This window comes from Aptenodytes patagonicus, chromosome 13, assembly GCF_965638725.1.
Source record: "Aptenodytes patagonicus chromosome 13, bAptPat1.pri.cur, whole genome shotgun sequence".
NCBI classification, from domain to species: domain Eukaryota; kingdom Metazoa; phylum Chordata; class Aves; order Sphenisciformes; family Spheniscidae; genus Aptenodytes; species Aptenodytes patagonicus.
In genome coordinates, this window is record NC_134961.1 from 8371921 (window position 1) to 8394191 (window position 22271).

The window sequence follows — 22271 nt, forward strand, 5'->3', positions numbered from 1 at the left end:
AAAACAGATTCAGAAGTTACCATCCTGTTATCAAGCTTTGTGCAACTCCAGAGACATATTCTAACAGGAAATATTTACTTATTTCAGAAATGTTACAAGGCTTAATTATTGCTTAAAGGGTGCTTTGAGATCAGAGAAGTGAGAGTACAGACATGAAGTCAATTTAGCATAAAAACTGTAAAACCCCCACAACTAAGTTTACTACCGCCCAGCTTATTGCTTTGGTAGCCGTGCCAAACAGGACCTGCCTTTGGCGAAGACAGAATAAAGATTAGATTTAGTCCTCAAAATGAACTTTAACAAATGCTATGCTGTTTTAGAGACAAGAATAATATGAACTTGCTTTCAAAGACTTCTTTAATGGTTAGTCTAGATTGCCTAATTTTGCAATTCACTAACATAACATACAGTAACACTCCCCCAGCACTAATGGAAGCAAATGCCATAAGCCCATGGGTCCATTCTCAACATTCTTCTTTCAAAATTAAAAGACATCTTTAAACAACACTTAAAACCAGTCTGTTCTCATCCAAATATTATGCCTTTCCCTCCTCCCCTCACAGGGCTGTGAGGTGTTAGCTCTAACACATTGCTCTTAAACTGGAAGAGGCTTTGAAGTGATTACAGGTGATCCATTGCTCCGCGTACTACCCGCTCCGCTGGAGATGAGGTTATGTTCTACAGTGTCAGCCTCTCCATAGCCCAACATGGCAACCCAGAGAGGTGGTGAATGCAGGCTCAATTTTTTTTACTCACGTGGCAAGTGCACAGATGTTTTTGTGCCCACAGAACGGCAGGCGGACTGTAGCAAAGGCTCTACCCTGGTTGAACATTTCTGTTACTTGAGAGGGCAGATAGCTTGTTGAGGCCATCAGCACTTTTCCAAAGTAACCTGTCCAGGTTGTAGGCTCTTCCTGAGGTCTACAAGTCAGAAGAAAAAAAGTGACCAACTTTGCCTTCACATTAGAGAGAAAGGTGTGTAAACACTTTGAAACATCTTTTTATTTTTAAAGATATTAAGCAGCTATTTGTTTCTCTTCAGAAATAACTAACACCCTTGAGAACTCTAATGCACTCCGTTTATGCTACAGGGCACAATGTGTCCTACAATACCCTCAGCCTATTATTTGAGCATGTTTGATTGTAAACTGATACTTCTGCTTATAAAACTGCATTTCATAAGGTTCATTATACAAGCGCAAGATCTACTGGAAAGTGCTACATTTCAAGATTTTATTCACCTGTTTATCACTAAGCAAATCATTGTTTCCAACAACTTCCACAGAAATGTAAGACTGTCCTCTCAAATCATAAATAGGAACGTTTTACAGCTTAGTGCCTTTTAAAGCCCTATAGGCAGATAGAAGGCATTGCTGAGATAGTTCTTCCCATATGGATGTCAGAAGAGGTGAAACACAAATGTAACTGAAAAGGTTAAAATGGCTCCACATTCCTCTGCCAAGGATGGCCAATTTCTCTTCGGCAGAAATAGCTTTTCTATTCACTGCGAGAACAGTATGCGGCTCAGCTACAGTTGCCGATTCATACGTGACTTCTTATGCCCTTTACTTTACAGAAACGTTCAAAAGAAGTCTGTCCACGCTTTGGAGAACTCATCCTGTTGAGAATAATCAATTTGAAAGCCTTTTCCTTGAAAAAAATCTAAGGCACCTCTGAAACCTACTTTTCTTTCACAGTCTCAAGTTTGAAGATATGCACCGTCTCTGTGTTACTGGATGCAGACAGAAACATGCCATCCATGCTGAAAGCCAACGAACAGATGCTCACGCACCTAGGGGAAAAAAGAGAAAGGAAAAACAATGAAGCATTATTTTTGACATTCTAGTACCGTACCAATTGGTGTAAGAAGAAAGCTAGTGTTAACTAACTCATGGGAATTGACTTAAATGAAAATATTACTTCTCCATTTTGGTAGGTAGGAGTCTTTCTGCACATTCACCATAGGAGCTCCATAACGTTCACATGAGCTGTACTGTGAGAGCTGGGAGGAACGGTGGCTGCACGGTAGACTCACCTGCTGCTCTTCTCCTGTCAGTGATTGCAGGTGACTCGCAAAGTATTTGGCTTAATTAATAATTAAGCAGATTTCTCAGTCACCACTGCTTCGCAAATAAGAAAAAAAGAACATTTCCATAATAAGCATTCTGCATTCTCTGACACCTGCCTAAAGCACTTCAAGAACAAGATCCCCATTAATGATGTTCAACTCTGATGTATACCAGATATGGGGGTCAATTAGTAACAATCTGAACTCAGTCTCACCTCTGTATAAAGTACAGTAGAACTAGAGTTACTCCTACCACAAATCATAGTACCATTTCACAATGGTTATCAATGATCAAAGCACTAGAAGGATTTAGAAGAGAGTGAGAATATTAGATGTACTGCCTCCAATTGCCACAAGAATACAATATATCTTACAAAAGGTGACCCACTTAAAACAAGTTCCCTCACCAATAAATTTTTAAAAGGCAAGAGGGAGTACGATTCTGACAGGATTGATTTGTAGAATAGTCAAGTCCAAAGGAATGAAATTGGAAGACATTCAAGCTGAAACTGTTACAAGCGTACAGGCAGGGATGAATGAAGATGAAAACAGGCAAAAATCAGGATGCCAGCTCAATTGCAGAACATACTGGAGATCTACCATAAGGAATGAGCTTCAGATAATTAGCCCAGTTGAACTTTACCTCTTCACTCCCCTTCGGAATTCAAAGAGTTTCTGTCCCTCTGGAATGGAAAACACTCTTATTACTGTCCCCTGTAAAGGAAAAAAAAAAATTTTTCATTTCAAGTTCGTTCATTGTGTATTAGCTCTAGTGAGCAGAGTACAACTACAAGCAGCAAACCACTTTGCTGTTAACTTATTGCCGTTGATGCACACCACATACTAGCATGAAGTATTTATGGAGCTTGTTCGTAGGATGTGTTTGAAGAGTAGAGAAACAACAAGAGGTGGGAGCTACTAATGTAGAGAACAAGCTATGCATCAAGAACAGCCCTTCTTATCATATTTGATCATGAAAATGACCACACTAGACAAGTACCACAAGTACAGTCACCTGGATGTCTTTGTGCCTTTATCAGATGCCATCAGTCACACCTTTATATTCTAAGCTTATTACTCAAAGAGCAGAGGCTTCAGACTTTCCAATGTGTACCATTTAGATGGACAATTTGTCATTGTGTGCCAAAGACTGGCAAGACACTTCTCTCTATTCTGACTTTAACTGTCTTGTTTTCATTAGGAAGACAGGCTCAAAACAAGACAACTAATTTCTAATAAGTATCCTGCACTAAAGGGAGAAACACTTAGAGGATTGCCCTGATTACAGCCAGATTAAAATGTGTTTATTTAAATAACCTTATTACCCAACATTTCACAGCATGGAAATTGTGTCCAATATCATTAACGGTTCTTAACTTAGATTTGCCATTATAACTGTAAGCCTTCTTTTTTTGGCACTTGCGCATGGAATTGTGCACATTTAAACTTACTTAAAATGCTTAGAAACAAATTTCATTTTTATCACTCTCGGCAAGTCAATAAAAAGCCACCTTACCTTTTCTGATGCAGTGGCAAGTTTAGTACCACTTGCATCAAATGCCAAAGCAGCCAAGGGACTATCATGAGCTGGGATCATATTAGCAGCTCTCTGCAGGAGTGAATCAATAAAATATAACCTTAGTACAGTACAGGTTAAAAGCTACACGTTTGCAGCTTAAGACTGCATATTTAAGAGCATTTGAGGCAAATATGGGTCTTACTTTACGGACAACAGCTTCAATATTTGTTTCAGTAACTGCTAAGTAGAAGTACATAAAATTATCACATTAGCACATGCATAGAGACTACAAGCAGTAGAAGGATACTTAAAAGACAATTCAAACAGAAATTACTTTGCTCCACTGATTTGCCCAACTCTACTCATCAAATCTAATATTAGCGTCTGTATCTTCTTTGCTGACGTTCTGTGAAGCCTAGCTGTTAGAGATACTGCAAACTGACACAGAAGAACCTGAGTGTCTAGTAATTCCTCTCTGAGCAAGTTAAAGTCATTTCCAAAGACTGCATCTTTAGAAGTGGAAACAGCATTCACAAAGATCCTTACCAGATTGATGGTGTCAAAGACTTGTACTTCTCCAATGGTTGCACTTCCTGGATAGGCCAGGTAGCAGTTATCATTGTTTATTGATAAAGCACACAACCCTAGAAGGGATGCAGAAACAGAATTAGAAAGAGGCAAATTCCAAGACTTATGCAGCAAAACTCTGTAATATTCAAACACAGAATCAGAAAGATAACTCAAGTTATCCTTGCAAGGTATGAACAGAAACAGAACAAGGATGAGTAATCTCAGAGTCAACCTGCAACATATTCAACTATTTAGCATAAGTTAAATATAAAGTAGAAAAGGAACAATACCAATAGAGCTACAACAACCGATTAAGCAGTAGAATTTCCCATGTCTGCCATGACTCCTAAAGCATTAACCTGAGAAAGCCTTTAGCTATACCAAGTGCTGGCAAAATGCAGTTTGTATCTCTACTACTTCTTTCTAACATTTCAACACACCCACTCTAGGAGACTAAAATACTGGGAAGATGCAGTTTAAGGCAGAGTCTGCTATTTGTTCTCAAAAACCTCACCTGGATTAAATGGGTAGGCTTTAAGACAACACTCATGTATTTAACTGTTACTTTTATTTGCAAGTAGAATTAACATTTCCATGTAGGAAATGTCATACATTGACACAGAATACACTTTTCAGAGTTATGCTAGCTTCTAACAACATACTTACCTGCAGGATTGGGAGGTGTCTCCCTGATTGTATGTAATACCTTCATGTCTCGTATGTTGTGTATATAAAGAGACTCTTCCAGACATACTATCAGCCTCTAGACATGGGAAAGAGGACAAAATGCTGATATCAAACTGGAGTTTATATTAATCTATCAATCCTAAAAAGAATTATATCCAAAAATGCAGTAGGTACTTTCCAATAGAGAAGAGGTGGTACCCACCTGATGGGAAGAAATAAGTCTGACAGAAGATACACAAGATACACAAGCTATACCTCTTGACAAGGCTTCAACAGTGCAATACTACACTCGGTCACTTGAACTGACCAGTGCACTTGACTTCTCTCAACCATGCTAGTGCAAGTGACTTACACTACTAGTTTAAGTCAGCAAGCCAGAAGCCTTCATTTAAAGCTATTTAATTCTTACTCTGTACCTGCCCTTATGTATTCCGCACCCCCTCTCCCCCAAAGAGGCCAATTCACATGTGGAAATAATTTTCTGCTTTGGCGAAACAGAAAAAAAACCATACAAGACTTTTTTTAACCATTTATAGAGACTATTACTCATAATCATTTGTGAGGGGCTTTTTTTTTTTTTTAAACTTTAAGTCCTTCAACATCTCATTTACACTTTCGTAGACTACATCTGGATGACTAACAAGATGTTACTCATCTAATCCTACCTCACTATGCCAGAAATCAAATTAGCCACTGTTCCCCTTATGATTTTAAACAGGAATCCATCTTCCCACACCTGACTTTTTTGGGGGCAGGGACGGACACTAAGAAGATTTTCTCCTTCAGATACCATTCTCTCTACTTTGAATGAACTGGTTGAAGACAGAAGTCTGTATTGGCAGAAGAGCCTACTAATGATTTAGTAATACAGCAAACTATGTTTCCAGGTACTTAACTCAAAAAAAAAAACCACCACTGAACTGGTGAAATTTTTAATTTTTTTTTTTAAAGAATTCAGCAAACTGTATTTAAAAACATAAGAAGTGAATAGATAACAAAGTTTAGGCCTGAACAGAAACTGTCAGTTTCACATATTTTCACATTTAGGATCACAGGATGATTCACACTGGGAGGGACCTCAGGAGTTCTCTAGTCCAACCTCCTACTCAAAGCATGCCCAGCTTACTCAAGGCATTTTCCTAAGTAAATACATAGAGAAACAAAAATACTTAACCAAATACAAGTACTGAGATGCCATACAGAAGCTACAGTTGGAAAAGTACGAGTTAATTTCAAACAGCAATTCTGTCACCAAAGGAAGACACATCAATCAGCAGAGGAAGTGCCAGAATAAGATCCACAACCCCTTCCCGTGTTTTCACCTAGTCAAAATTATTACTCACCTGTCTATTGAGTTTGACAGCCAAGATGGTGTTGGAGTAACTGTAGTTGCAAATCTCTGTCCCCTTCTTAAAGTGACAAACTTTCAGCTTGCGTGGAGCTTTAAGGCTAACTATGGCCACCAGACTACTGGAGAACAGCCTCTCCACAATGCACACATCTTCTGTGTCAGCTGAGGAATCACAATAAACGAGGGAAAAATACAGAGGGAGATTTCAGGGAAGAAGAATGATGCACATCAACAGGAAATACTGTCTAAGAAAGTACAGTCTACCACCACAAACATTCTGCCACGACAGCTCAGAGTCAAGGTGGGATGCAGGACAGGTTTTTAAAGCAGAAGATCTACCCAGTAAATGCTGATTTACAGAAATCTCCCTCCCCCCCCCCCCCCCCCCCAAGGTGTCATGCAAGTTTACACTTCAGAACAGAGCATCTACTCCCCCCTGCCCAAGATCCAACAGAAAAAAAATCCCAAAGATACAAAAAATAGCAAATTGTCAAATTCCAGAATCTTACAGTCTTCTCTTATCTCTGCAGAAATCGAGGAAAGCAAAGTTGTTTTGAGGTTTTTTTGGGTGTTTTTTGTTTTGTCTTTAAAGCTATACTATGCATGGAAGGGTTTTTGATGATGTGAGTTTCTGCACACCTCTCCATGAAGAAAGGAAGGTTATTGTACTCAAAGAAGCTGGTAAACTCATTTGTTATAAGACTGCTTCAGCCACTGATTAGATTTTGTGGTTGGGTTTTTTTTTTTTGGTTTATTGTTTTGTTCCCTCCCCCCCCCCCATCTTTTACCTGACAGTCCCTAAAAACATTCTGTACAGGAATCACCAAAGCCCAGCATGTATGCACAATCATAAAACAGCGTTACTTTTGTCGCGTGTTCTACTATGGAAGCACTGGAGGCAAAGGAGGAACACAAGTCACCATTCAAAATGTGGGGAAGATAGCAGGAGGGAGGAGAGTCCAGGATCTCTGGCAAAGAAGCACTTACAGAGCATTTGATTATAGTACAGTATTGGACCAAGCTGGTAGGAGTCCAAGTCCCACCACCAGTTAGCCTGGCATGTCTGCTTCCCCCTCCTAGCACCTGAAGCTCCCCTCCAAAAGCCCCAGAGACATAGCGGACATAGTTTTCACACCAGGAGAAAGCTGGAGAGAGTTCTACCACCCTCTGCAGCTCTCTCACAGCTACCGGCTACATCTGCCCTTCCATTACAGAACTGAATCAAGACAAGCAACTTGAGCCTTTGGCCCTGATCCATCGAAACAACCAAACTTTTCAGAAGTCAATATCTGGATTAGCTCAATGCTTAACACATTCCAAACTGTAAAACCGCCAGTAAAAAAAAAAAACAAACTTATTTCTGAAGGCTTCTGTTTTGGTCAAGAGACACATTAAATAATTGGCAGTGTTCTCATCACCAATGACAGAAATTCCCTGAAAAAAGTTCTGTCCAACATTCTCAGCATATGACAATGTCATCACTGTGTGACGTCTGCTTTGAAAGTGCTTTTTCTGGGCAGTTATTTCAAGAAAAAGAACAGAAAATATTTAATGCTCTACATTCTTTTGAGAGAAATAGCCTCCTTATGGAAAAGGAGCAGGTTTATACTAAGCATTTTCAGTATTCTATGCAACATAATTGACTTTTATCTAAATCTCCTATTTAATACGGTGCTTTTCCAGAGAAGACAAAACAGCTCACAGAGGCTTTGAAAATTCGATTTCCTCACTTCTACAACAGGGATAATGCATTTTAGCAATGACTTTGTTTTCAAGGAATTGTTCTCCATTTTCCTGATGCCACACACAACACATGAAAAAGAAATACAAAAATCCATTTCAATAAGTTTATGCACAGATTTTTTTCAAATTTTTATTTTATGCGCATTTTTCAAAATTTCAAATTTTATGCACATATTTATTTCAAATGCAGAAGTCCACGTTCCTTGAACCACACTAGTAACATAAAAGATTCTCAAATATTTTACAGTACAGGTTATCAGCTTTCCATCTAAGCCTGGAGTCCTTCACAATAATGGCATCCGTTTGCAAGAGTTGGAAGAACAGCACACAGAGACCCAAAAAACACAGTCTGACTGCTCCCTGCTCCTGGGCGAGCACAGCTTTTTTCCCCCCGTTCAGGGGAAACTGTGTTAAAACACAGCTTCTGGGATTTGTTACTTTCCCAGGCAGGCAGGAGAACTGGTATTTCAGAGGAGGAAAACCAGCAGAGATTCAGATGGAGAAAGTGCTGTCCTATGCTGCACCGATGGGAAGCGTAGGCAGCAGGGAAGAGCACTATCAAGAACTAAGCAGTCACAGACAGAAGAAAAAACTTTCAACAAGGAAAATGCTTAAAAGGTACGGAGAATCCTTCAGTCTCACCATAAAAAGACTTACTATAATACAGACAGCTACCTTTACGGAAAGGCTTTGTGATGGGCTTTTAATTAAATTCACTTGAAAAATACAGGATGCACCTCTGTTCCTTTGTCTTCCCCTTACAGGAAGAAATGATAAAATCTCTTCACAGCTGCCAAGTCCTGTATACTTCCTAACAAGCAACCACTCAAGTAGAGTACCAGGCTATACTGCACATCCTACATCCAGCTGACCTGAATTAATCATATGTTTAGAAGCACTAGTTAAGTCCTACAGCAATGCTGTTAATCAGTTTTTTTTTTTCTATTTGTATTTTCTCCTTTACACTACACAAGTGAGCATTACCAGAAACTCAGATTCAAAATACAGTAAGAACAAAAACAACTGCAAAATGATTTAAGTATCAGCAGTGAGGGGAGAACAAGCAAATACATAACAAGATTACAGTTTCATAAACACAAGCATGTAGCATCACAGACAAGAGCTGGTTAGAACCAGCTAGATTATGATCAGCCCTGCTTTTATTCCATTTTTAATCCAAGAACATGAAGCATGTTATAAGCATTCATTAAGCCTTAAAGCACCCTCCAATCTAATACTTATTTTTACAGGTAGATCAACTGAGCAGGGAGTTCAGCGATTTGTACAGAGTCACAGTACAAGTCAGTGATGGGAGCAGACAAAGAAACCTCCCATTCTTTTCAGTCGTTCTCTCAAACACAAGGCAGCTGGGACATATTCTGTAGTTTACTTTAGACACCCACACAAGAACTGGCAGATCAATCTTACAGGAGGGAGGGTTCCTTAAAAGTGCTCACTCAAAACAACACAAAGTCTTTAGACCCACTTAAACTAAACTGGGAGGCAGGAGGCACGTGTCCAGGAGGCCTCAAGATACTTTTTCTTGCAGAAAGGAGGTAGCCAATACATAGGAAGCCCTCCACCCCCCGTATCAAGTTTTAAACAGGCACGGTTTGCAAGCCCAAGACAAAGTTATTTAACTGCGTACAAAAAAATAAAGATCTCAAATATTTAGGTCTGCTGCAGACATTGCATGCCCTATGAGCAGAGGTCAAAACAGGCTGGCTTACACAGGTCAAACCATCAAATTTTCTGCTAAATATTACCTCACATTCTGTGCTCTGTATTTATGGACTTAACACTCATGGAAGAAAACTTACAATATCAAAGAGGTTAAGCCAATACAGGCATCCCAGAACAGTTTGAAGACAAGACTGGAATCAGCAGGTCTAAATTCTAATCCCAGCTGCTTTATCAGTTTACTGCAAGATTTTGAGCAAGGCACTTTATGCAATCTGTACTTTTTCTTTCAAGGACTACCTAGAAACAGTCCTGCAAAGTTCAGTTCAGTCTCTCTCAGTATGTTTATTCAGTGTCTCATGTAACAGGAGTCATCTTCACTTAGTCTCCTGGGGTGATATCAGGCCAGATACTGTAAGTGCCTGACATACTACAGAGGTCAGGTACCTAAACTCAACGGCATAAAATGGAATTCAAGCCACTGCTTAACCAGTACAACCAGACCATGACTCAAACTGGCAGATGTAGCTGCAACACAATTTAACCTGACCATAAGTGCCTAATTTGAACCTCACAATTACTTCTCTCCATTGACTGTATACAGAATCAGGCTGTCACCACAGATAATAGGTGATCTGAATCACACGCCATTTTCAAACTTAAGATGCCACAGCGTCAGGTCACTTAGGAAATGGAGTCTGAAGACAACTCTGTTGTGTAGCATGGTACACTGGGATCTTACTATAAATGCTGACATTATAGTTATTGGTACCATCTGTTCACATGGGTTTTACAAGAAAGCAAGGATACTCATGCATAGCATTCACAGTTTACTTATTAGCACCTCAAAAAAGGGAAGTCTATGAACTGTTGGCAAACCAGGGAATACCAATTCTCCCCCAAGCCTCCCTCCATTTCATCTCATATCCTACTCAACTACGATCAGTACTGAGAAGTTATGGGAATTTGGATTATGCACCCTTTTGGATGAGTAAACCTGCAGCTATCGTGTTAAAAATAATCCTAATATTTGCTGTTAGAAAAATAAAGAGAGAGATAATCAAGGCTTTGTTTTCTTATTTGCTAAAGGTACATTAGTGGTTGCCTGCCCCAATAGCCAGTATAAAGACCCAAAAGACACTCTCTCACACCAGTAAATTTTTTTTTTAATGCCCAGCTGCTATATAACCTGGCTATTGGACATAAAATTAGAAAAGCAGAGTTCTCATAGCTATTACCAAATTCCACAACATACCAGCTAAATTTAAAGTACAGAACACTGATCTATAGTTTTACCCTGCCAGCAATCAATTGTTTTGTATTTGTGTGATATTTCATCATACAGGTAAGGTTCCTCTTATGTCAATTTCAAACAACATGTGAAAAAGTGAAACATGTCTTATTCTTCCCAAATTAAACCAACTGAGGGGATAAAAAAAAAAGAAGATACTCACTGCATTCATAGATCTGCTCTAATTTGTCCACAGAAGAAAGAGAGAAGAATTTGTAGCCTGATTTACTGCCAACTGCAAGGGATCTGAAAGAGAAACAAGCCAGTCAGGAACATAAACTAAATCAGCTGTGATTACCCTTGGACAGATTCTTACCCCTATTCTAAAACTCCAGTTGGGTTAGCTCAGTCAGAAAAGCGATAAAAAGCTCGATCAAAAAAGCCACGATAGACACAGATAGCTTCTTCAACTCCGAAAAGGCCAAACAGCTTCCGAAGTACCCCAGGTGTGGAATCCTGCTTCACTTTATGAAATGAGAGTTCAGAGCTTAATGTAAGCCTACTGCCCAATTCATACTGGTGATTTCTCCACACAAACTAAAAGCTTTAGTGTGGAGGAAAGATGATGACTTGAATAATGTAATGCAAACCAATTACATCATTGCCTCATCATTAGAGGTGACCTCCAAGACCTTTTAAACTGGGCTGTCTGGGGATTTTTTGCTCTTTGTACTGTAACCTTCCCCAACCACCTAGAAAGAGCTTTCATATTAAAAAAAAAAAAAAAAGGAATTAAAGACTGCCAAGTCTAATTTTCTCTGGTTTTATTTGATGACATTCTAGCACCTCCAAAGAACATTTAGATCTCAGTCTTACAAATACTCATGCCGAATGTTTGATCACAGGCGCCCTCTTAAAAATGCTAGTCACTGATATTAAACAGATTTTAACAATAGTAAAACATTAAAAAAACTGACTACAAACCCTTCTTTCCTCCATTACTCAATTTTCACACTTAGCTCACAGACCATTTAATTGCTTTTCCAGTCAGAGTCAAAGACAGGTCTTAAATTTTAAGCTAGAAAAACCTTTAGGCTTGTCTTGCAGGTCTTTACACATCAAGGCAGCAGACAATGGCACATTCTTATTTTCCCCTCCCCATGTGGAGGATGATTTTATGCAACAGAAAATTAACAGTCAATACAGTTGTGCAGAAGTGTATTAGCATGTTTATAGTTCATATATTTCTTACTGCCAGGACACATGGAGAAAAACTAATTAAATGCCAATAAAATATATTTCAACATGCCAAACTGTGGCAAGTCATTCAATATAAGGCTCAAACCCAACCCTGCCAGTCAGCCTGCCAAAACACCCTTCTGAACTCAGCAAGATGATTCTCTATAATTCAGATGCACTAACGATTAGTTCTGCATTTAGAATACAATACAGATTCCTAGATTTCTTGCTCTTTCTGTATTTTCCTCTCATGGCTCCAAAGTGAGCCCTTTTTAAACTTCAAGGTACCCAGAAGATTAAAATCGTTCCTCAAATGGCTTACCCTCTGAAATTAAGATCCCAAGCTATAAAATCAACTTCTGTATGATGGTATGACCTTCTCTTCTAGGAAAAAAAATACAACTGGCAGAGTCTGGTTAAGAAATTATATTTGAGAAGGTTTAAACCTTCAAATTAAAATATGCACCATCCAGGCAAGAGAAGTAAGCCTCCCCAGATTCAATAACCAAGATATTAAAAAAAGCATATTAGGCTTAGAAACAGAGAAACAACTATAAAACAAAATTTTGTTGCTGCTCCTCTAAGTCACCTTAGAAATACTGAATTTAATTTTACTTCAGACAAAATCAGTATGTTCAGCAGACTATATCTGATTAGTCACCAAAGACTCTTCAGTGTTTTTCCTCAACTACTTTTGTGCAACTCAATGAAAATCCAAATTCTGTGAAAAAATATGAAACTGCATTTTGGGAAAAAAAGTAATGAGTTAGCTTTTCTTAGATCATCTGCTGCTTCCCTCAAAAGAAACTTTAACAAAGAATGACATTAAAACTGTCACTTCACAAAGGTAAACAAGCACTCAAGTGAGTTAAAAATAAATGGTCACAAGACTCCTTGCAATATAAACGATCTACAAAAGACACAGGATAATTTCCTCACAGAGAATTCCACATAGCAGCTATTTGCGAGTGTATTACTAGGCAGAATGGATTCCTGTATTGTACTTACAGCTTTAAATACACAATATTGCTGCATCACCATTTTACTGACAGTATCACTGAAACCAGTAAGCAAGACCATTTTTCTTGTCCTACCGACTACCTATACCTCATTTAAATAAGCTTTAGACAATAGCGAAAGCGAGTTGTATACATGACAAAAATCATTAGACTGAGTAGAAGCCAAAATGAAGAAGCACAGAACGGACCTTTCCATCCATGGCAACTGCTTTTTGTTATTTCGTTCAAGATCGAGGTGATGAAGTCACAAATCATTTATTTACACAGAACAGCTTGAGTTAGTATAATTAAACCTATTTCAGTATACAAGCGTAACAGCAAAACAACCCATTTTTCTTCTACAACAGCATTCTTTGTTTTGGAGGGTTTGGGTTTGTTCAGGGTTTTTTTTTAAGGTACTCTCAAATTACGTCTTATGAAACTATTGGAAAAAGGCTTTTTATATGTAATAAGAGAACTCATTAGGCTGAGTTATACCAGCATAATCATAATGATTTCAATCCCCCATCTTCCCCCGCACCGATATTACACTTAAGCCCTTAAGACACCTGATACCCATTCTAAATGACCAAATCCCACAAAACAAGTATCTAGCCAAAATTACCTCACCTCCGAAAAAATGTGCAACCATATGGGGAAGAAATATGATCAATAAGCCATTCAGCTATTGCTCAAACAGACAGTGGCCAACAAGAAGCTACTGTAGTTTATCAGAAGCTCCTTTTACAACGTGGTTGTTATGCTTTATTATCACCAATTTTCAGAAGCTGATGAGAGACTGAAATTGAAAATAAAATCAATACCCCCCAAAATTGCCTTTTTTCTTCTAACATTATGCTACACACAGGTGTTTTTTTAGCTCTATTATGTGTAGCCTCTATTACACACCTTAGATTGTAGACTTTCAGCTACTTCATCATCAAGGTTGTCTACTCAGAACAAAATTACCAATATAGCCGTGATTTATGAAACTGTGTTTACCCACTTTTTTCAAAGATAATACTGTACTCTGATTCAAGACTACATAAATCTTGAGAATATTTTCAAGAACAGCTGTCATAAATAATTAAAACTAACCTCATCAAGCTAACAGTGTTATGAGATATTTCACACACTCGTTTCAAGATGCTGACATTCGCTGTAAGTGCACTCACCTAGAGTGGAAAATCAGCTGGTTCAATCTCTCTGGCTCTTTAGAAACAAGTTTTTTCAGATGGGTTAGAATCATACAGGTTTTCTTTTGCTTCTTTAATATACGTACAGAAGGAAGAAAACCAGTTTTTCCCTTTCCGTTTCATAGAGGACCTTAACTATTAATCAGAAATATTCTACATTAATCAGAAAGATCCTACCAAGGGCAGCTCTCTCAGATTAAAACCACTTGCAGCTGCAGTATAAACACGACTCCAGAAGTCATTACTATTTTAAATAACTGGTTAATTAAACCTACTTTCATTATGATACAGTCTCATTACACTGATGCTCCACCTCATTTCAAAACCAATGTAAATTTCCAAAGACAAAACGTTTTGTGAACAAAGGCTTACAATGGAGAGGGGGAAAATAATAACAATAAAAGAAAAATCAATAAAGTGACATAAGAAAATAATTACTAAGAAAACCTACTTTGCTTTATTTCCCCCTCCCAAATGTCTGCTGAAACCAAAGTCATAACATCTTACAGACGTGTCTTAAAAGAAAGGTCAAGAATATCGTTATTTTGGACAAGAGCTAAATACAGAAACTCATATGTTCAACAGATTTATCAGCAACACTCTGACAACCCACAGGAGATTTTCCCCTTGTTGTTATATTAAAAGAAAACCAATACAAACTTAAATCTGCTACAGCAAAAGGAGACCCCACTTGCTCATCACTTAACATGCAGCAATAGGCTGGGGCAACAGAAAGTTCATAATCCAAGTAAACATGGTTACTCTCAGGCCAAATTCCCATCCAAATTGTCACACACTGAGGAACAGTTCCTCTGGTCCAGATTCATCCGGCAGGCCCACCTCAGCTGCTATCTCCACTGCAACAGCAGCAAGTAACACGACATACGATTGCTTCTCTCGGTTACCTTCCCTGAGCAAAAGAGCTATGTAATGGCTCTTTCCTTCCTTTTTTTGGTTTAGCTTTAAAGCCTCCTTGGAATAAAGGGTTCTCCTGTCTTCAGGAGACACATTCACCGTATCTTCAAGGATCACGGGTGAATGACACCTGAACCTAGGAGAAACAAAGGTGGAGGAGCAAATGCTCAGCACCCAACCCGTGTTCCTCTCACCACAAGCAGTTTACTACAGAGATCCAAACGTCACACGGTGAGGGAATTATAATACAACTTCTGCAACATGAAGCATGCTATACAACTTTAGAACTATAAGCATTTGCTCAGAATATAGAAGCAAACTGATTTATTTGGGAAAAAAAGGGCAGAATTAAATCAGAAAGAATAGATATATGGACAGATACCTGTCACATGTAACTCCATACATAAATGAAAGCTGAGACTAAAGCAGACCTTGCAAATAAGGCATACACCAGTGTTTTCATTAGAAATCCAGATGCAAGGCTTTGTTTTGTCCTTTCATCAGGAGTCTGTTTTCAAAACTACAGCAATTATTTTGTTTCCAAGTGCTGTCACTCGATTACTTATTTTTAAAAATGTGACTAAGACTCCTCTGCAGTCTGTTGACTCGCATTATTTCACAAGTAGGTTCTTTGGGTGGTTTTTTTGTTGTTTGGTGTTTTTTTTTTTTTTTTTTTAAATTGAATCTGAAGACTGTAGCGGTTAATTTTTAAGTTCTTCCAAAGGCATTTCTCTGGGAATATTTGTGTAACAATTTGAAGACTGAAAGTTTTACCTATTTTATAGACACATGTAAACTTTGAGATCTTGAAGTTATGCAACAAGTTACATACTTCTATTATATTACACATTTCCCTTATGGGTTTTAAAGCCTGTATGAGTTTGTGAGGCGAGTTTAATTCTTCATAAGCGTATCCGTGCTTAGTTTTAGTAGTTCTCCCAGAAGTAATACAAACAGCACTCAGGTTTAAGTGGTACTTCTTACCAAATATATATTGTTAAAGATTTCTAATTACTAAAACATACCTTTCACCGAGGTCACCTACAAGCTTCTACTGCACGGTTTTGCTAGGATACCTGAATTCTGATCAGTTACTTCAATTTTATCTGCAAGCTGGAGCTTCTGCCTCCCAATCAGAGAATGCCAGTCATGCCGAGTTGTGCAATGATTGATTCACTAGGGAAAAGGGCTAGGTCCAAAACAAGCACACTAATATCTTCTGAAAATGACCTTCTCCATGTTTTTACTTAATGAAAACTATTATATCAAAGAGAACCCACAAACCAACCACTTCTGCTGCATTATAGGTGGAGTGTTTTCAGGCAGAGTTCCAGTCCCAGCCAATAATTCAAAAAACTCTCATGTAAATAAAGCTTAGGGCAATACAGAATAGAGAGGCAAGACAACACTTGCAATAACGTAGATACTATTCCAAGAGACACTGTCACTACATACAGCATCCACAAATAAACATTAAAGACAAAGTTAAGTCTGGGGAAAAAAAACAACTAAAAGCAAGATAGAGGATATCTGCTTCAGTCATCAGGGACTGCGATAACTGGGAAAAGCAACAGCAACTTTTATATTGACAACATTCTAACTACCAGCAATCCAATTTCCCAAGACTAAAAGCCACCACGAAGCTCATCTCCTTTTTACAGAACACAATTATTAACTACCAACCCTTCATAAAGCCTAGGAAAAGTTAGCTTGATACCTATTTTTACCAGCAACAAGTACCATCTTTTCCTAACACAAGGCAATTGGCTCTGCTGCCTAGGTAAGCAAGACACATTTAAACATGAGTGGAACTGGCACCTTGTAAGTCGAAGGTAAAAGCTTTAAATGTAACAACAACAATGCACCCATGTCATTTATTTTCCAGTTTTGTCTGTCAGCGATTTTTCTAATTACTGAAGCACACCTTAAGACATAATGCGTGCTCTACTGACTGGGAAGACGTAAACAAAGCTTGTCTTTCATATACTGGCTGAAAGAACACGCATTTGTTTACCTTGCCTGTCTGAAAAACAACTCCAGTTACTTGTAATGTAACTTGAAAATAAGCAAGCCTTCTGAGGCCCAGCATGGGAAAGCGTAATTCATTCCTGGTAAGTTCTTTTCAGCTCTTCTCAACCGGTAAGCAGTGACGATCTAGATATCTAGAAGAGTATACTAATAAACCCAGAGAGTTGACTTCTTGTTTCTCTATTCAAACAAGAAACTAAGAAAGATCACAGCTGGAAAAAAAGGGGAGGGGGGGGAAATCAAATAAACTTTAGTACAAGGAACTTACACAACCACTAAATTCTACTCAATTTAAGAACTAGAATGCAACTTGGTTATTTGGGTCACTTACCACATCAGACAAATGTTTTAGTAAGAAGCTGCTCGCAAAGACATCTGCAAGACTTACTGTTTTATACTTACTACTTTTCTTGGAGAGATTTCTTTTGAGACACTATTAGAAAGAAGGGATACTTATTCCACATCATCCAACCATCTCATTTGTCTCAAAGTAAGTGGCCTTTTGTATTATTCTCATAATTTTGAGACAAAAAAATACCAACAGGAGCCTTTTTCTATTTATGTTGTTTCTATAACGGATATCTGAAAATGCAAAAATATGCCAAAATGCAAAAACATGCCAAGATGACAAGAAAGACTTTGTATCCCAAGACTCTGAATAGCAAAGATATATGGGCCAGGTCCGGATCACATAAAAAGATAAATTAAATCATCACCAAAATTCTCTTGTCAGCTAAAGTCTATGTAAAAATACGTATTTTTTATATAATCTACCCGCACAACGGGCATTAGAATGCTGAAGACCAAAAGGATCAGCTACAGCACAGAAATTGAAGAACACTTTTGGCTATTTATGAAAATGAAATGGGAAAAGTAGTGAAGTAGCATACACAGTTGAGGATTAGGCAAGAAAGAAATCGTTAGCCACTTGTCCCTTTTCCCCCCCCATAAACTCAAAGTTAAAAAGGAACCACACTTTACTTTTCCTCGAAGAAAGATTTCAAGGTGTACAAGCCAAAGACCACCTAGATATAAGCTTATACTACATTTGCTTTCTTTTTACTTCTGTCTTGGGTTTGTTCTCACATCAAGCCTGCAGCTCTCTTGTTCAGAATAATTTTTTTTGGTCACAACTCAGTGATCTTTTAAATATATACAGCTCTCCACAAAGCTAAGGTGCAACTGAAAATAGGCACTGCTTTAAGGAAGGAGAAAATAGTAAAGCTTTTAGATCACCAAGTTGGACAGCACAGTTTAAGTTAAAAACCTATATAATGACCTTTATAAACTGCAAAAGAAAGAGGTGACAGATTTCCTAGTTATTATGACTTGTTTTATCTAGTAATAGGTAAAAAATGGATGGTATCTTGAGCAAAACACGGGCATGTTTTCTATGCACAATGACAGAGCGAGCTCTATATGGTACTCGATGAAAAAACGTGAAAAGTAGTTGTAAAAGTCTTTGGCTCGAATCAACATACAGATAATGATTTACTCACAAATACATAGAAGACTATTGCTCCCCCCCATCATTTATCGTAAATTATTTAGTGTTAAAGTCTCTTGTCTCAAGTCTATCCAGCTCCACTTGTTCATCTCTTCACCCCCAACAAAACCTACAAAAGCAAACGGTATTTGCTTCTGTGATGTGACCTTTCTCCTCAATCTTGGCAATCACCATAAATAATCTTCTCGCCTTCACAATTCCCATATGCTGCAGTACACGCTGAAGACAGTCAAGGATCTCCCTTGTGAGGCCAAGATATCAGTGCTTGTAAAATGAACAAATAAGTTGTTAAAAGAAAAAACCACCACCGCACACGTGGATTACGCTCTGTGATGCCAACCTGAGATCACTTCCTCTTACTCACTTCCTAAAACAAAACTTGTCCTTTCTCAAGTACAAGTTCTTTCAGTTACTGCCCCCCAGTTTCATCTCTTAGGCATTTAAGACAGTCAAATCCTTCTTTAAAGGATCTTTAGTGCTCCAATTCCAACTATTAGGGATTTCTTTAAATTGAAAAATATTGCTTTTTAATATCCCATATAAAAACTAATATGCATTAATTAATGTAAATATGCTGCAACGGTTAAATAACTTGCAAGATGGGCAGCATGAACCATCTGACCCTTTCTAGAATTGAAACATGAATAAGTGCAGTTTCAAGGACTACATGAGAAAGGCCTCCTTTTGAAAATCAAAACCAAAAGAAGCATGGGCTTATAAAAATACCTTTAAGCCTAAGGCACACTGCTTCAACACAGACAGCAGGGGAAAATAAAAAGGCTGTATGAAAAGATAGCTATAACGAGCGTTCAGATGAAGGCTCTGCACCACCTTCAAGACTTGGGTCTTCACGTTATCTCAGTCCCTCCTAAAGGCTGGGCATCATCAAGAAGCAGAAACAGCCCTCTCTCCTTTTCCCAAAGGAACAGCGAGCAACGCCTCGCAAGTACAAGAAGGAAAAGCTCCCTAGGGCAACAACCTGGGGGAGGGAGAAGGCAACATGCCGCAACCACAGCTCAAGCAGCCCATTAGCCCTCTGCTACGAGAGCGGCCTCGCACCCTGCAGCTCCACGCACGAGCCAGAGGGGAAAGGGGGGTTGCTCCCACCCCTCCTCGCTGCAGGGACGAGGGAGACCCTGCCACGGGAAGGGGTGGCACCGGAGCGGAGGGGGGGGAGGGACCCCGCCACGCCCCCCCCCCAACGGCCAGGCCTCCTCAGCGTCCCCCGGCCGCAGCTCTCTCAGGCGCCCCCTCCCCGCGCCCGGGCCCCCCCCCGGTCAGGCCGGGCTCCCCCGGTCAGGCCGGGCGCCGCCCCCTTACGTGTTGTCCTGGTTGAAGTTGGCGAAGAGCAGATGGCCGCTGCCGGCGTCGCCGCTCTGACTGGCCAAGTTCATGGCGGGACGGCCCTCGCCACCCCCGTCCGGCGGGGGGGGGGGGGAACAGCCTCCAGCAGGCAGCAGCACCTCAGCCCCGGCGGCCCCGGCCCCCGCCGCGTACCCACGGCCTCCTCATCCCCGCCGGCCCCTTGTTTACGCTGCGGGCGGCGGAGCGGACCCCGCGCCTGCGCCGCCCCACCCCCACCCCGTCGGCCCCCGCCTCCCGCCCTCCTCCCGGCCACCGTAGCGCCGCCGCGCACGCGCCCGCCCTGCGGGGCGGGAGGAGTCGCGCATGCGCTCGGGGAGTGGCGCCGAACTTGGTTGGGAAAAGGGAGGGGCCGGCAGCGCCGTTCTAAAGCTAAGCAGGGCCCGCAGGGGTCGGCGGCTGGATGGGAGGCCCAAAGGCCAGGCGGCGGTCCCCAACTCGGACGCGTCCCCGCTGTCCCCAGCCCGGGCCGCGACGGCCACGTTACTGCCGCGGCCCCTGCAGACCCTACAGGGTCACGGTCCCCGCCCGCCGGCGCCTCTGCAGTTCTGCTTCGTACCACGGGAGGTCCCCAAGGCTCAGGGGATGGGACAGCGGGGGACACCAGGGCTCTGCTCCTGGGCACAGGCGGCAGCTCGCACCTGAGTGCGGTGGCCTTGTCATGGCCAGGGGTGCACCGGCCTTCGGGGGTCCCCAGCTCGCAGCACGGGCAGGAGACAGCTTCAGAGCAAGGGGAGTCACGGGCTGCCAGATCCAGGGAGCAGCTTGTCAGGAGATAATACAAAGTGCAGGCAAAAAAAGGCAACCGAACGAGGAATATGTGGAAACGGGATCGAAACCAAGGGCTTGGTCCTGAAAATAATTAATCTCGGGGAAATGAGCCGCACTGGGGAGCGCAGGGTGTTGGGGTTCGTGCCTCTGGGACCAGCTTATCCGGGAGGGTTCATGAGTGATGCACGTGCAGCGGCGGGGAGTGATGGAGCCATCTCATCTCCTTCACCAGCCTGGTGGCCCCCTGATGTATAAGGGACCCTCTGGGCTCCCCAATGTTTAACCACCCTCCAGCTGCTGGCGAGGAGACTCTTCCAAACGGCTTAAACCCAAGCAGCCCTGCCCCAGCACTCTGCTGCCCTGCGCCCACCCTGCCACGGCCCACGGCCACCCCCCAGCCGGTCCTGCCCCCCGCGCTCGCCTCTGCCTCCGTTACAGCTGCTGCCAACCCATCCATGTGTCCCGTAACTCCTTCTACCCATCCAAAGTTTCTTCTCTCGTGGGGAGGTTTTTCCTGCTAAGAGATGGCAGATTTTAATCTCAAACTGTCTCTTTTCTTAACTGCTGGCTCCAGCAGCTTAACGTGCAGGAAAAACTCCCTCCCTGGGGAAATGTGACTACAGCGTGTGCTGCCAGGAGAGCCCAACACCACCATCGTAGCACCCACAGGCGTGGATGTTCACACCGGTCACAGCCAGGATCCTGCTGGGACCCGTCATCGGGAGCGGAGGACAACACACAGAGGTGTCTCTAGCTATGGGACTCCTCCAGGGTTTGGGACTTCGCATATTTTGCAGAGGAAGCAGCCCTGGGCTTCATGACCCATTCCTCCGCTAAAGGAAAACTCTACAAGACCTGCCCATTTTGGTGACATTACAAAAATGTCACTGCATTCAGGGTACCCCTGAATCTTGGAAACTCTTCTTAACATCATTACAATTACTCAGATCTTTGCAAGAAGGTGGGGAGAGCACCAGGGGTGGAGGAGGAAAGAAAAGCAAGGACGCGAGGGGAGCTGCCGCGTGGGGAGGGGATGTGTCCCGGATGGGTACAGGTGGTGTGAGCACAGACATCTCCGCATCCCACCATCGAGCAGCTCCCGGCTGCCTGCGATTCTCCGGCCGCAGGGTTTGGAGGCAGCGCTGGGGCTGCAGCCATTCCCCAGCATGATGCGCGAGGCTTTGGTTGCCATAACAACTGGATTCAGGCTTCAAAAATAGTAACTTATTTTTCATTCAATTTGCCTTTTGCCCTCTGAGACAGATCTATTTCGGGACTGATGGTTCACTTCAGGTGTCCTTTGCCAGCACCCCCGGGTGCAGGCTGGGGGCTTCAGGGATAGGGGTTATTTTGTTAAAGGCAGTTTATCGCCGTTTTCTCTCCCTCCCCTATTCAGGCCCAGAAAA

General features: G+C 41.2%; 1 protein-coding gene across 2 annotated transcripts in view; it reads right to left on the reverse strand.

Annotated features, from left to right (window-relative positions):
- Positions 1 to 20264, reverse strand: part of WIPI2 (WD repeat domain, phosphoinositide interacting 2) — a 28201-nt gene extending 7937 nt beyond the window's left edge. For both annotated transcript variants that reach the window (XM_076350541.1, XM_076350540.1), the window contains exons 1-9: positions 20053 to 20264; positions 11073 to 11155; positions 6188 to 6357; positions 4824 to 4920; positions 4134 to 4231; positions 3585 to 3677; positions 2712 to 2782; positions 1685 to 1792; positions 757 to 921 (exon numbers count right to left, since the gene is read on the reverse strand). In XM_076350541.1, the coding sequence (XP_076206656.1) occupies positions 757 to 921; positions 1685 to 1792; positions 2712 to 2782; positions 3585 to 3677; positions 4134 to 4231; positions 4824 to 4920; positions 6188 to 6357; positions 11073 to 11155; positions 20053 to 20126 (959 nt within the window). In that variant the 5' untranslated portion in view covers positions 20127 to 20264. The remainder of the gene's footprint in view (positions 1 to 756; positions 922 to 1684; positions 1793 to 2711; positions 2783 to 3584; positions 3678 to 4133; positions 4232 to 4823; positions 4921 to 6187; positions 6358 to 11072; positions 11156 to 20052) is intronic.
- Between the last annotated feature and the right edge of the window lie 2007 nt (positions 20265 to 22271).